This window comes from Grampus griseus (genome assembly GCF_964374135.1).
Source record: "Grampus griseus genome assembly, chromosome: 9".
Taxonomy (NCBI): Eukaryota; Metazoa; Chordata; class Mammalia; order Artiodactyla; family Delphinidae; genus Grampus; species Grampus griseus.
The window spans coordinates 58,313,796-58,328,211 of NC_139003.1; the positions used below are offsets into that span (position 1 = coordinate 58,313,796).

General features: G+C 41.0%; 1 protein-coding gene across 1 annotated transcript in view; it reads right to left on the minus strand.

Annotated features, from left to right (window-relative positions):
- Positions 1 to 10,434, minus strand: part of LOC309827157 (uncharacterized protein) — a 69,625-nt gene extending 59,191 nt beyond the window's left edge. The window contains exons 1-2 of the mRNA XM_082661704.1: positions 10,304 to 10,434; positions 2,285 to 2,355 (exon numbers count right to left, since the gene is read on the minus strand). Coding sequence (XP_082517830.1) covers positions 2,285 to 2,355; positions 10,304 to 10,377 — 145 coding nt within the window. The 5' untranslated portion in view covers positions 10,378 to 10,434. The remainder of the gene's footprint in view (positions 1 to 2,284; positions 2,356 to 10,303) is intronic.
- Positions 10,435 to 14,416: the final 3,982 nt, after the last annotated feature.

The window sequence follows — 14,416 nt, forward strand, 5'->3', positions numbered from 1 at the left end:
TACGATGCTCTGCATTATCCAGCACAGACCTTTCCAATCTGGACAATCTGGTATTTGACACTGAGTTTGTATCCTCCTGCTAAGTGTTTGGGCAATAAACAAAGAGGGGAAACCCCAGGAGAAAGAAGTCAAGGAGTCTTGTGAAGGGAGATAGGACTGGGAAAAAGTACAGAAGTAGCAATGGGAAAAGGGGACAAGAGCACAGAGGAAACAGATGTGTACAGGAGGCGCAGTGCGCAGAAAGAAGCTCTGAAGTAGAAAAGGCTTCTCTGAAAACACATAGTTTCCATGAAATGGAAGCCTTCTTTGTGTGATCCAGAAAAGGCTCACTACTTTGTTTTTGATAAAAGAGCATAATGAATCCTGTCTGGAGTGAATGTGGTTATAAACATGGGGTATTGAGTTTATTAGCGTTGCCAACGCGAGAGCAATTTAGCAAAGACCATCAAAACTTTAAACATATGTGCTAACTGAACAATAATCCCGCTATTAAAGATTTATCCTTCAGATAAACAAACGGAAGAGCTATATGTACAATGAAGTTCACTGACTTGCTTGTAGTTGCAAAAAACTATACCCACTCAAATGTGCATTAAGGAACTAGGTAAATAATCATGGTACGTGCAAATATTAAAAAGAATGAGGTAGATCTACATGTGCTGATGTGGAAATCTGTTCACACTATGTTCAGAATAAAGCAAGTTACAGAATATAATCTTATACTAAGATGCCATTTGTGAAAACCATAGATATAAATGTATATGCATATATTTGTTTGCATTTGCACTGGAAATACCAGAAAGGATAAAACAGAAACTCTATCTCTGAGGTTATTTTTGTGGGAGGTAGAGATTTTTATTTATTTATTTATATTTTATTGAAGTATAGTTGACAATGTTGTGTTAGTTTCAGGTGTACAGCATAGTGATTCAGTTATATATGTGTTCTTTTCCAGATTCTTTTCCATTATAAGTTATTACAAAATATTGACTATAGTTCCCTGTGCTATACAGTAGGAACTTGTTGTTTATTTTTTAAAAGTTTATTTTAACTAATTAATTTATTTTGGGCTGTATTGGGTCTTCATTGCTGCGCACGGGCTTTCTCTAGATGTGGCGAGTTGGGGCTACTCTTCATTATGGTGTGCAGGCTTCTCATTGTCATGGCTTCTCTTATTGCAGAGCACAGGCTCTAGATGTGCGGGCTTCAGTAGTTGTGGCTTGCAGGCTCAACTGTTGTGACGCATGGGCTTAGTTGTTCCGCGGCACGTGGGATCTTCCTGGACCAGGGCTCTAACCCGTGTACCCTGCATTGGCAGGCGTATTCTTAACCACTGCGCCACCAGGGAAGCCCCTATCTATTTTATATATAGTAGTGTGTATATGTTAATCCCAAACTCCTAATTTATCCCTCCCTCCCTTTCCCCTTTGGTAACCATAAGTTTGTTTTCTATATCTGTGAGTCTATTTCTGTTTTGTACATAAGTTCACTTGTATAATTTTTTTAGATTCCACATAGAAGTGATATCATATGATATTTGTCTTTCTCTGTCTGGCTTACTTCACTTAGTATGATAATCTCTAGGTCCATCCATGTTGCTGTAAATGGCATTATTTCATTCTTTTTCATGGGTGGAGATTATGTTGGGAGATTTTTTTGTGTGTGTGTGGTACGCGGGCCTCTCACTGTTATAGCCTCTCCCGTTGCGGAGCACAGGCTCCGGACGTGCAGGCTCAGCGGCCGTGGCTCACGGACCCAGCCGCTCCATGGCATGTGGGATCTTCCCGGACCGGGGCACGAACCTGTGTCCCCTGCATCGGCAGGCGGACTCTCAACCACTGCGCCACCAGGGAAGCCCTGTTGGGAGATTTTTACTTTCTGTTTTATAACTTCTCTTCCTTCTGACTTACCTTCACCAGCTGATTCCTGGGCTAATGGTACACAGAATTCAGTGGCCACACATAATCCAGACCTGACAAAAATACAGACTTGACAAAATACAGAACACAGATGACAAAACGAGTTCAGCAAAGTCACTAAGCAAGCAAGAAGTCTAAAACATAGGATTGTACAAATAATTTTAATAAATCACAGTGAGAGTAAGAGAGAAGAAGAAATACAGGGTGCATGAGATCAAAAGAGATTGACTGAAAAGGTTTTTGCTGATTTAATGGGACTTTTCCTCTGATAAACAGTAATTATGTGCCAAAATACCGTTAATGAGTTTTCTAGTGTTGTGGGCCAAGGAATGTAAGCTGTGTAACAAGCATTTTCTCAGACTTACCGATTCCTTTAATCAGGTGGCAGTTTGGAAGGTCTACAGATTCTACTTCTCGGGAGGCTTTAAGTCGATTCCTGTTAAAAAAAAAATCTATCTGTTTACATATTCCCTGCTTTGTAGCAGAAAGGGTTTAAAGAGGCTTAGAGCAATACATAAAACACAGCATAAATCTAAAGCAGATAAAAGAGAAGACAGAAAACAAGGGTAGGAACATAAAATAGCACCAGAAATGAAGTTAAAATAAAAATGCAAATCACAAAGTTCTATATGTGAACATGGGTCGTAAAAGGAAGCCAATAATTCAACAAATACAACTTGGAATGCAAGTTCCTATGCAAATGTAAACACGGCACCAGGTCCCATTTCTCACAGCTCTTGTGTTGTGGGAAGAGCTTCAGATGTAGAACCAGAAGCCCTGTCTTCCTTCTGAGGACCCAGAGGGGCTATAAAATGCCCAGACCCTCTGCAAAATGACACAGTGACTGAAAGCAGGCCGAGAGAAAATGGCATTGTTCAGAGCCTGGCTCACAGAAGACACCTCATAAATAGTTATTAAGAAACAAGTGGAGAAAGTCCCATCCCCATGACTGTTTATTGGGGTGAAAAGGTTGAAGAGCACCAACTACTGTAGCCAAACTACTTGCTGTTGTAATTTCATAAAAACGGAAGTGAAGGAATAATGAGAAAATGTTGAATTCTAATAAAGCATCTTCCCTCTTCCTTCCCACCCTGGAGTACAGGGCCACCAAGCAGGGTGGGCAAACACATCTGGGCTCTATTGTTTGAAGGCTTTCCCTCCTCTCACTGGCTCACCTTCTCTTTCTGTTCTCCACATCCACAAAGAATGACAAGCGTGCCTGCAGAGTAGCTTACATGTTTCAAAGTGGTTCACAGGTACCACACGTTTAAGAGACATGACCATTTGCCAGTTGTCTCTCTCCTATTCATATCCTTGCCAGCTTCGGACTTCTAGACACCGAATATGGGGAAGGCTACTGGTTTCTTGGCGAGATGGAAGAAGCCGAGGCCTGGACAACCCAGAATTACCAACAGGTGGTGGCAACTATATATTTTGGCAATTCATATATATATATATATATATCCATATACATATGAAAGTTTCCAATTAAACTGTTAGTCAGTATGTATTTGGAATCATATAACTCAAATACTGTTAAACTTCTTGAAACAACATAGCAATAAAGCAATAAAATAAAAATAAATGAATAAAATAAAGATATAGGGCTTCCCTGGTGGCGCAGTGGTTGAGAGTCCACCTGCCGATGCAGGGAACACGGGTTCGTGCCCCGGTCCGGGAAGATCCCACATGCTGCGGAGCGGCTGGGCCCGTGAGCCATGGCCGCTGAGCCTGCGCGTCCGGAGCCTGTGCTCCGCAACGGGAGAGGCCACAACAGTCAGAGGCCCGCGTACCGCAAAAAAAAAAAAAAAAAAAAGATATAAAATATATTAATGTAATAGAAAAAATAAAGCAAATAACATATAAAAAATTTAAATAAAGCAGTAAAAAAAAATACAAAAAAATCTCAAGTCTACGAGTCCCAGCAGTGATTTAAAGGCGAGAACAAGTACACTTAGCCTAACATAAGTTGTAGCAGTAACACTAGTGAGGAGGATGCTGCTGATAATCATGGGTGGTAAAAGGAAATAAATACTAAGAAGGGAGAACATGTATTGAGCCTACCACTGTTCTATGTGATTTACCTGAATGAATTCATTTAATTCTTAAAACAATCCGAAGAAGTAGGTACCATTATCCCTATTTTAGAGATGAGAAAAATGACTTCCCTGAAGTTCAGCACCCAGCCAGGAAGTTCCACCCAGAGGCTCTAATCTGCTGTTGTATTTTTCTCAGAAAGGGGAGAAGAGACCACGTTTCTGTCATAGCAGCAAGACTGCATGACCTTCGGCAGGTCAATTAATCTCTGCAGGCCTTAGTCTTCTTTATGTATAAAAATAAGGATGAGACTAAATGACCTCCAAGGTTTATTGACATTGTGTGATTCCCGAAACAGATGTAAATTTAAGCCAGTAGGTCACAGCTGAAGTTTCATCAAGTTTCTGTATCATGTGCTGGTTTGGGTGTCGATTTTATACAACTTACTTTTATGCCCATTTGACTAAACAAAGATGGGGTAATGTTGATTACCATCTAACTTTCTCAAAAAATTCTATGGATAAAATAAAATTCATATGTGTTTGGACACTTTGGTGTGGGGTATTTTTCAGAGTCAACTTAGGTTTGCATCAATGACTGATGATTACACTCTGTTAACAGGGCGATCTTCATCAGCTAGTTCATTTGTACAATATCATCTCTAGATATGCAGACTGCCCGCTATTAAAACTGAAGAGTAACACAAGGACTGTTACTAGTTAATCAAGTCATTTTTTCTTGTGTTTCCTTTATGATTAAAGAGAGAGGATTTTGCTTCCATCCTTTGTGGCCCATCAAGACTTTCAAAGACTTTCAGTAGAAAACTGCTAGGCTTTTTGCCTGGCAGAACTATCAGTTCCCTACTCATTAGTGGACTTCTGTACTCCAGAGTGGCAGACCCTATTAGCTAACAAACCTAAAGCCATTCACACACCTTTCTTCCTTGCTCTTTCTCACTGCAGAAGCAGGCAAGCCAAATATTTGCTTCCAGCCCCCTTTGTACTTTAGGGGTAATCATATGACCCAGCCTTTTGGGAAAGATAAATTTATTACTGGTAGAAAAGGCAGACATAGGAAGAGAGCTAACTGGCAACACTCCTCCATTCTTCATGATTTGACCATATATGTGGTACTTGGGACTACAGCAGTCAGTCAGCATCCTTAACACAAGTATGAGGACACAAAGCCAACAGTGGAGGATCAAAGAACAAAAACATCAGAACCTAATTTCTTGATGTGATCACTGACTCAATGGACAAGCTCTAGGATGAATGACTCACAGAGTTTGTATCAAGTGAGAAAAGCAAGCTTCAATACGTATAAGCTACCATTAATTTGATGTATGCTACTTGCAGCTAAAAGCACTCCTAAATGAGAACAGATTTAAGAAGTTTGGAGAATATACAAATGAAAGCTATGCAAACTCTTTGGACTAGCAGATCAATAAGCCTACATATATTAATGCCAAAAACAGATAAATAAATAAGAGATACAAACACAAATAAGTCATATTTTTGCAGCAGCCTATTTGCTCCCTAACACTTTATGTCCACAGCATGCTTATGAACGTACTAGATCAGAGATGGCGTGGCAGTTGCCACTCTGTTGTCATGCAGACATTGCTAATCAATTACAGCACTCTTTCTCTTTAACTCAGCTCCAGCTTAGACACAATGTTCCAGGCCACCACTACTAGTCTATTAAAATGGACACTCTAGATGAAAGCTATTTGCTTTCTTTGTTCTAGGTTCCTTTTGTTTTTCTCACTTTCCTTTTCCTTTTCATTAGAACTTGGTTATTTTCCTTTTAGTTACGAGTATATGATAGGTATAATACAGGAAAGAATGCATACTGCCTTCCTTCAACTGAGCCAGTAATCATTCCTCCAATGACCCCCATCAGAAACAGGTACATCATGATTCTTAATCTGGGGTCCAGTAACCCTCAAAGAGTCCATGGGTAAAATTCAGGGGTTTCTGAATTCTGATGGGGGGGAAAAAACACATCTTTAGTTAAACCTCTGACTGAAACTGAGTATTTCTTTTGATGATGAGTGTAGGCAACAAACCACTGAGCTTTCTACTAGCAGTACCTGTGACTCTGTCACTAACAGAAATTACATTGTTTCATCACATTTTAGTTGTTGTAGAGATCTCAAAATACCATTTATACTCATCTCTGCTTCACAGTATCTACTGTTAGGTATTCAACTACTTCTAGATCTACTTAAGGCTTTAATAAAGAAGGCCATGTTATTACATTAGTACATTAGATCTTTTAAATAGTTTGGCAATAGAATTTAAGTATTTAAATTAGTATTAACTTAGATAGTATTTCAGTTTGGTTTGTAATCCTATGTATTTTATTTTATGCATTTAGAAACATGATGCTTGCTGAGAAGGAGTCAAGGCTTCACCAGACTACCAAAGGGATCTATGGCACAAAAAAGTCTAAGAACCCCTGCTCCAACGTCATTGTCATCATAGGTAACTTTATTGAGCACTTACTACATGTCTGACATTGTTCTAGCACTTTACAAGAATGAACTCATTTATTTTTTACAGCTCCTATATGGAGCATATAGTACTATTATACCCATCCTACAGATTAGGACACTGAGGCACAGAAAGGTGAAATAAAAGCCAAGGTCTCATGTAAATAGTGGAGAATTCAGGCAACCTGGCTACAAAGCATGAACCCTTAACCAACAGTCATTACCATGAAATGAATCTCTATTTCCTTCACTCAGGAAAAGGCATTACCCATCCAAAGTGGAATGGGTCACGGGCGGTTACTGATTATCTTGCCTCATCGTGTGGTAGCAGTAAGGATGCACCAGTCTGGTGTGCCAATATACTTTGAGCAAACTGGGAACACAGTGTTACTACCAGGTCTGTTCCATATCTCACTGCCTTTGAACCTACAAACCACTGATGGGGCTTTATCTTTTACGTACAGACTTAAATTCAGACAAACTGGGGCTTTATCTTTCACAAACAGACTTGTAAAACCCCTTGAAATTCACCCCTTGGTCCCCTGTAACGCTCTTACTTAATTAAGAATGTGTGCTTAGGCTTGTAAAGCTGGGGAAAGTTTGCTCCAATGGCAGAGAAGAGAGGAGGCCATGGTGGAGCTGGGACAAACTGTATTTGGAATCAGAAGACCTGGCTTAGAGCACAGGTTTGGCACTAACTTCTGAACTAACTAGGCAGCCTCTCCAAGCCTCAGTTAATATTATGTATAATATAGGAAGGAAGACATATATGAAAACTGGAAGAAGGCAGGAAGGTAAAAGGGCTTTCTTTCCAAATGTCAGTAAAGGTAAGTTTTAGTTTAATATAATGAACTGCTGACACTTTCAACACAAAGACCAGCACACAGTAGTCATACAATAAATAAGGAGGATGGTGGCTGGAAACAAGTCTGCCCCTTCAGAAGTGTTCAAAAGCTGACTGGATAGCTAGCTTCTTGGTGGAGCTGTCATAAAAGGTGTCAAGCAACAAGCAAAAAGTTCAGACGCTTGTATTTGGAGTTCCTGCTCAGGCATAGGTCTCTGATATACTCAAGTCTCATGATTCATTCAAGGGTGTGTGCTTTGCAACAGGGAGCACTGGCCTGGGGACATGTTTGTATTTCTACTTTTTCCTTTACTGCTCCATGAGGGAGGAGTGGAAAAGTTGGGTATGACATGCCATCCTCCCCTGGGAACCTTAGCCAGTTATAGTTCAGAAGGAAGGAGACAACCTTGATTCCATTTATCCATGCAGGACATACTTATACTAAAAATCATTCATTGTTTACCTGAAATCCAAGTTGAAATTTAAGTGGGCACCCTGGGGGAGAGAAATAACCTGAGTGCCAAAGTGCCATCTCTAAAAATAGAATAATGAAATAGAAGGCAGCAGATGAGAGAAAAAAACAAACCAAAAACCTGTTTTTGAAGAGCCTTTCTTTATGTGGAGGTGGGAACATGCTGCTTTTCAAAATACTCTAAGGGTCTGAAAGGAGAAATGTTATGCATTTAAGCACTCCACCGAACTTTGTAAGTAGCAGGCACTTGATGCTCTGCGCTCATAGGGTTGCCAGATAAAATGCAAGATGCCCAGTTAAATTTGAATTTCAGATAAATAACGAATAGTATTTTAGTCTAATTACATCCCAAATATTGCATGGGATAGGCATATACTAAAAAATGATTTGTTGTTTATCTGACATACAAATTTAACTGGGTGTCCTACATTTTTATTTGCTAGATCTAGCCACCCATCATTCACCCCAACATTCTCACATCAGCCACTATAAGGCCTCAACTGTCCAATGAGGTTACAACCCTATGAAGTCACTGCTCAATAAAGTTTATTATAGTCAAGTCTTTATAAAGAAAAGATACATTCAAATTTAAATCATCTAGCAGGTGTGTTCTATGTAAATTAAATAAGCTTTATTTACTTTTTCTTAGGTTTGCATCTACATTTATCATTTAAAGGGATTTAAATTTAAAACCTTAAGGTTAGTAAGAAGAAAAAGTTGACTAATTGAGAAAACTTCAACTTATGGAAACACTGGTAGTTTGAAGTTTACGGATAATTTAATGAGCTTGAGAACTTTAGTGGTCCTGCCTTTGAAACCAAGAGCTGGACAGATCATACAAAATCACCCAACTCAATAACGTTCTGCAGAGCAGGATGGTCATTTATATAATGTGAAAATTAAGCTCAACATGTCCATTTCTTACCAGTAAATGTTCCTCCTCCAACTCTGATGCTTCCTGTTGCATAGACACTGTTCCTCCTCCTGGCATCCCTTTATGAGCAGATGAAGCTGCAGCTAAGACAGCAGAGCTGGAAACTGTAGTATCACCTTGGCCTTACCCCTCATCCCTGGGGTTCCAGAGTTTGGGCCAAACTACTGCAAGACTTTAACTAGTTTCCCCAAGTCTATTTGCTCTCTATTCTGGTACTTGTCAACTCTAACTGCATGTTAGAATTATCAGGAGAATTTTTTAAAATAAAAAATACTCATGCCTGGGCCCCACCCAGAGCAACAGAATTGGAACTGCTGGGGGTGCAGCCCAGACAGCAGGTCTCCAGTAGATCCCTAAGGCTCAGCCAGGACTGAGAACCACTGCTCTACTCCAATCCAGCCTCCCAGGTCATCTCTACACAGCCCAACTGGTTATGCTTTAGATGGTTTAAACAGGTTCCTGTTTAAAAAAATAAAACACATACAACAAACATTGCTAGTTCCCCTTGGCCTATCTATGCAGGCCCCAATTTTTCAACGTAGGTTTAACCATCTCAAAACCCTACTCCTACTGTTCTCATCCCTTAACTTTATGCTCCGCTCAAATCTAAACTTCCCCCGCCATTCCCTTTCTTCACGCGGCACTCTCCATCTGGGACTGCCTCCTTCTTCCCCACTTGTGTTTCACCCATCCCTTAAGGCTAGTGTCAGATGTCTCTTCCTCCTGAACTCCACCTTCAGGCGTTGTAACTTCTCCTCCTTAAGCCAACAGGGGTTGGTTTGTACCTGTCCTGAACATCCTAATTTATCTATTTGATTTATTTCTCTCTTTCCCTTTAATAGGGTAAACTCTTTAAAGGTAAGGACGGTGCCTTACTCTATTACAGGAGGCTAAGAGTGCACAGCGTACAGAGAAGGTGCTCAACATTCTGGAATTCTTTCACGTGAGGCTTAACATAATTTGAGCTGATAATTTAGAGACTATGACGTCTGATCACCCACGTTTTTTCCTTATAACTAAAACATGAGATAGACTAGGCGTGTCCTGTTTGGCATTCTGGCTTCGGTGTTCCCAGACGAAGAGATAAATAAGGAAGTGATGTAAGAACAATAGCTGAATATCTCAAGTATCTTTGATCAACCGTGCCAAGATTAGAGAGCAGAGGAAGAGTTTCTCAAACTCTGCAGGAAAGAGACGGAAAACAACTTTATTAAAGACGGAGGCTGGTTCGGGCAACAAAGAGAAGCAGCACCAATGACCTGAAATAAATCTTTATAATTAAAGTTTCAGTGAATGAGTAATAGTTTTGTTTTCAAGTTAAAGCACTAGGTTCGCCCCTGGGTAAATCGCAAAGTACTCGCTTGTCAACTTAGGTAAGAAAGACCTGGGTGCGCAGCAAAAGCTTACAAACTCGCTATGAAGTCTCGCGATTCAGCCCAAACTGTGCCGGGTTTTGGTGGCGCCTGGGGGTTGGGGTGGAGGAGCTCCGCCGGCCGAGGAGCAGAGCGATGCAGAGGTCCTACGTGGCCGCTGGCTCCGGGGTCCCCGCTCGCGCGCAGCCTCTGCCACCCTGAGCCTGGGGACCCGAGAGGCCCCCACCTACCTGAGCGCCAGGAGCCTCTCGCCCAGGAGCGCCAGCGCTATCCCCAGCAAGCTCAGAGTCAGCAACCGTCCCATGGCGCGGAAGCCGCGCCGCCTAGCTCGGCCGGGCCCGGGAGCACTGTGGGCGGTGCCCGCGGTCCGGCTCTTGCGCGCGGGCCGCGCTCCGCCCCGAGGTCGGCGAGCCCGGTTCCTGCTCACAGGCCGCGGCGGCTCCGCCCTCGGCGCGGCCCTTGGCCTTTGTCACCGCAAACCTGCCTCTTGAGACACCTTCCCGGCAGTGGGAACCGTCCTATCCCGCCCCTGGTTAGGCCAAGGGAGTGACACTTTGAATTCCTTCACCTCCCTTCACTAACAGACAACCCCACGGGAATCTCAAGCAGGCTGCAGGCCTTTCTCAGTTCTCGATTAATCTTCGAAGACATTCCTTCCGTCCTAGTCCGGTAAGAAACTTCTGGAGGACAGTTTTAAATATATATATTTTTTAATTACAGGAAAAGATACTGGGCCATGTCTTGTAAATACGTCATGTTGGAATCACTACTTTTTATAACAGGATGTAGATGGGAGGAAGGAAACATTCTATTACGTAATGCTTCATCTAGACTAGAGACCTCAAAACCTGGACACTATTTTATTTATTTTATTTTATTATTATTTTTTTGTCAGTGCCCTGCGGCACGCGGAATCCCGACCGGGGATTGAACCCGTGCCCCCTGCATTGGGAGCACCAGGGAAGTTCACCTGGACACTATTTTTGCTCCAAACTCAGTTTATGGGAATAAGACAAGAAAAAAAAAAACCCACCAAAAGCAAACCCCATTTTAAAACTTAACAATCATAACGTGAATAAAGAAAGAAAAAAGTATAAAAGAGAACCTTCCCCATTAAGATTGAGACAGTTATAATATGAGTATGGCTGAAACAAGCTTCTCATGGTTGCCAGTACTTAATTGCCACCCTGTAGTATGTAGGCAGAAATGATCACAATTGCCAATTTTCAACAAACATCGGTTTTATTAACAACCAGTAAATAAAAGCAAATGCCAATTTCTCACCTGTTCTGCACCAAGAAAAAAAAGAGACCCCTCAGTTTCTGTATGTCTCTGATTCAGTCCTAAAGGATATTAGGTTATATTGCATGGTAGATAGCAACATAGTTGTACTTTGAAAGTCCTGGAGGCTTACCTTTTTTTATGTCATGAACCCCTCTGGCAGTAGTGAAATTATAGATGCCTTCGCAGAATAACATAAATGCATACAATAAAAGGTGTGGGGCTTCCCTAGTGGTGCAGTGGTTAAGAATCCGCCTGCCAGTGCAGGGGACACGGGTTTGAGCCCTAGTCCAGGAAGATCCCACATGCCGCGGAGCAACTAAGCCCCTGTGCCGCAATTACTGAGCCTGCACTCTAGAGCCCGCAAGCCGCAGCTACTGAAGCCCACGCGCCCTAGAGTCCGCGTTCTGCAGCAAGAGAAGCCACTGCAATGAGAAGCCCACGCACCACAACAGAGTAACCCCCCCTTGCCGCAACTAGAAAGAGCCCACATGCAGCAACGAAGACCCAATGCAGCCAAAAATAAATAAATAAATAATTTAAAAAATTATTTTAAAAAGGTGCAGATTGCAAAGGAGACCAATTACATTCAAATGCAATTATCAAAGTAGTCTTTTAAAAGTTTGTGCTATAGTAATATAATAGTGTAATGTGTGCTACATTATTAACACGTTAAATAACAAGATCTAGCAACATTCTTTCAAATAGCGATGAGCATAAATGTTTTTTCAAGATGTCTGCAGCACTATAATGAAATAATGAACATAACTCTTATTTACATTAGTAACAAAGTCACAAGTATTGCTAATGCTTCTGAGATTTGATTTGTTTTCTACTTTCATAATTGAAGGAAATGTTAAATTCCTTTAGAAATCAAGATTTTTTCCCCTTCATTCAAGGTCATGAAGCCCCCAGATTCTATCCATGGACCATTTTGGTTAAGAATTTCACCATAGTTACCCTATGACTGGATACGTGTGGGTGGGATCTCTTCTCTAGGGACGTTTTTAATGTCAATCTTTGGGGACAGAGAAGAATCTCATATATGAAATCAGAATTTAGAATGACCTAAAGAAGAAGGCCTGGGACTGTGGCCAGGGCTTCTGTATTAGTTCTGAGAGTCTTGTTCCAAGGTTTCTGGTTAGTGACTAGTATATAAAACTATTCCTCTTGGACTCTGGGTCAAGAGCTAGGCTCCTGTGTCTTCCAAATGTATCACAAAATGAGGAAACCATAAATTGTAAATAAGATTACCTTGTTGTGTGCTGTTCCCCTTTTGCTATTCCCAGGCTTTTAAAAAAGTCATGTGCTTAATAATTCATCCTGGTTTCAGCTGAAATTAAAGGGCCAAAGGTCTGTTTCTTTCAGGGTATACTCAGGGTAGCGAAATACAGCTTTTATGCTTACTTTCCCTTCTTGCCCGTGGCACTAATTGATTCTACCAATGTTTCTCACTAAGCCTAGACTTGTCCTCACATCTTTTCAAACAACGACAGAAGAAAAATTAAAATCTCTGAGGTAGCCGCTAACAGATTTCAATTCAGGATGAAGCCTACTTACCGTCCTGGGCCACCACAATGCCCTGGGGTTTAGGATAGAGGCATTTGTGGTAAAGAACCAGGCTTTCAAGTCCAGCAAAACCTGCCAAACCTCATTCTCAGAGAATCTTAGAGAATCCTCAGTTTAATTTTATTAACTCGACCAGTGAGTTCCCTCAAACTTGATCTCCTAATTCCTCCATTCTCTGTGTGAAGAGTACTATAGCTCCATTACTCTTCCTCTTTCTGAGTTGCTCTTGAAGCAACTTCTGCAAAAGTAACTCCATCCTTATCCCTATCCCTACCACCCTGCCAGAGCTAAGAATCACCTTTTCTCATGGCTGGGTGGGGAAGAGGGATGTTTTCTGATTTGGAAATCAGTAGCCTAATTTCTTCATCGTAAGAGGGTGGAGAAGGCTGGTCATTAAATTTTATAGTATAGGGTTTCCCTGGTGGCACAGTGGTTGAGAGTCTGCCTGCCGATGCAGGGGACACGGGTTCGTGCCCCGGTCCGGGAAGATCCCACGTGCCGCAGAGTGGCTGGGCCCATGAGCCATGGCTGCTGGGCCTGTGCGTCCGGAGCCTGTTGCTCCGCAACGGGAGAGGCCACAACAGTGAGAGGCCCAAGTACCGCGAAAAAAAAATTTACAGTATATATGGTTGATCACATTTTATTGTATAGCTTACCCATCTTTTGAGATAACTGGGATTGATAGGCTACACCAAGAACTTAACCCTCGGCTAATGTTATTTCATAGGAAAAATGGTGTCTGACTCCCAAATAACCATGTTACCCAATACAAAACAAACTTGTTTTGGAACTTGTTTGTATGCTGGCAACTCCTTACACTTGGTTTGAGAGAGTATTTCTCAAATAATGACATATAACTAGTTTGTAATTAGAAATTAATGGTTGTTAAGCAAAATTTCAGAAATAATAATAGCTTTTATCGATGCTTCTCAAACTATGTGTGGTGAAGGACAGGGTTTCTTTGCCTTTGTAAAGTAAAATGAAAGTGAATTACTAGAAAATGAAGTAAAAATTCAGACATACAAAATACAAGCCCAAATCTTTTATTATTTGATTCAACAGATGTAAAATGACTTTGTCAAATTCATATAACAGTTTCTAAATGCTTACTCTCAAATTTTCATACTTATGTCACCATGGAGCAGAAATAAAGCATTCACAGACCAAAAATGTTTCTTCAAACACATAAGTGGACTGCCTTTCATGATTGTACTTTTAATTCTTTAAAGTTCTTCGCAGTATATTATCACGTGTAATATTCCCAGTAATTTGTGAAATAGGTTTCTTGTGATTATTGTCATTTTATATAATATATGATGGGGCGTTGATCCCTCCACATCCTTTTTATTTCCTTCCTCTCCTTACCTCTTTTTTTTTTTAAGGAGTCATATTTTTAGATCTTTTAACACAAAAATACATGGAAAAGATGTTATAAAAGATAAGTATTATCAGTAAAAGAAAGATTTACTTTGTAGAGGCTTCACACTAGGGCT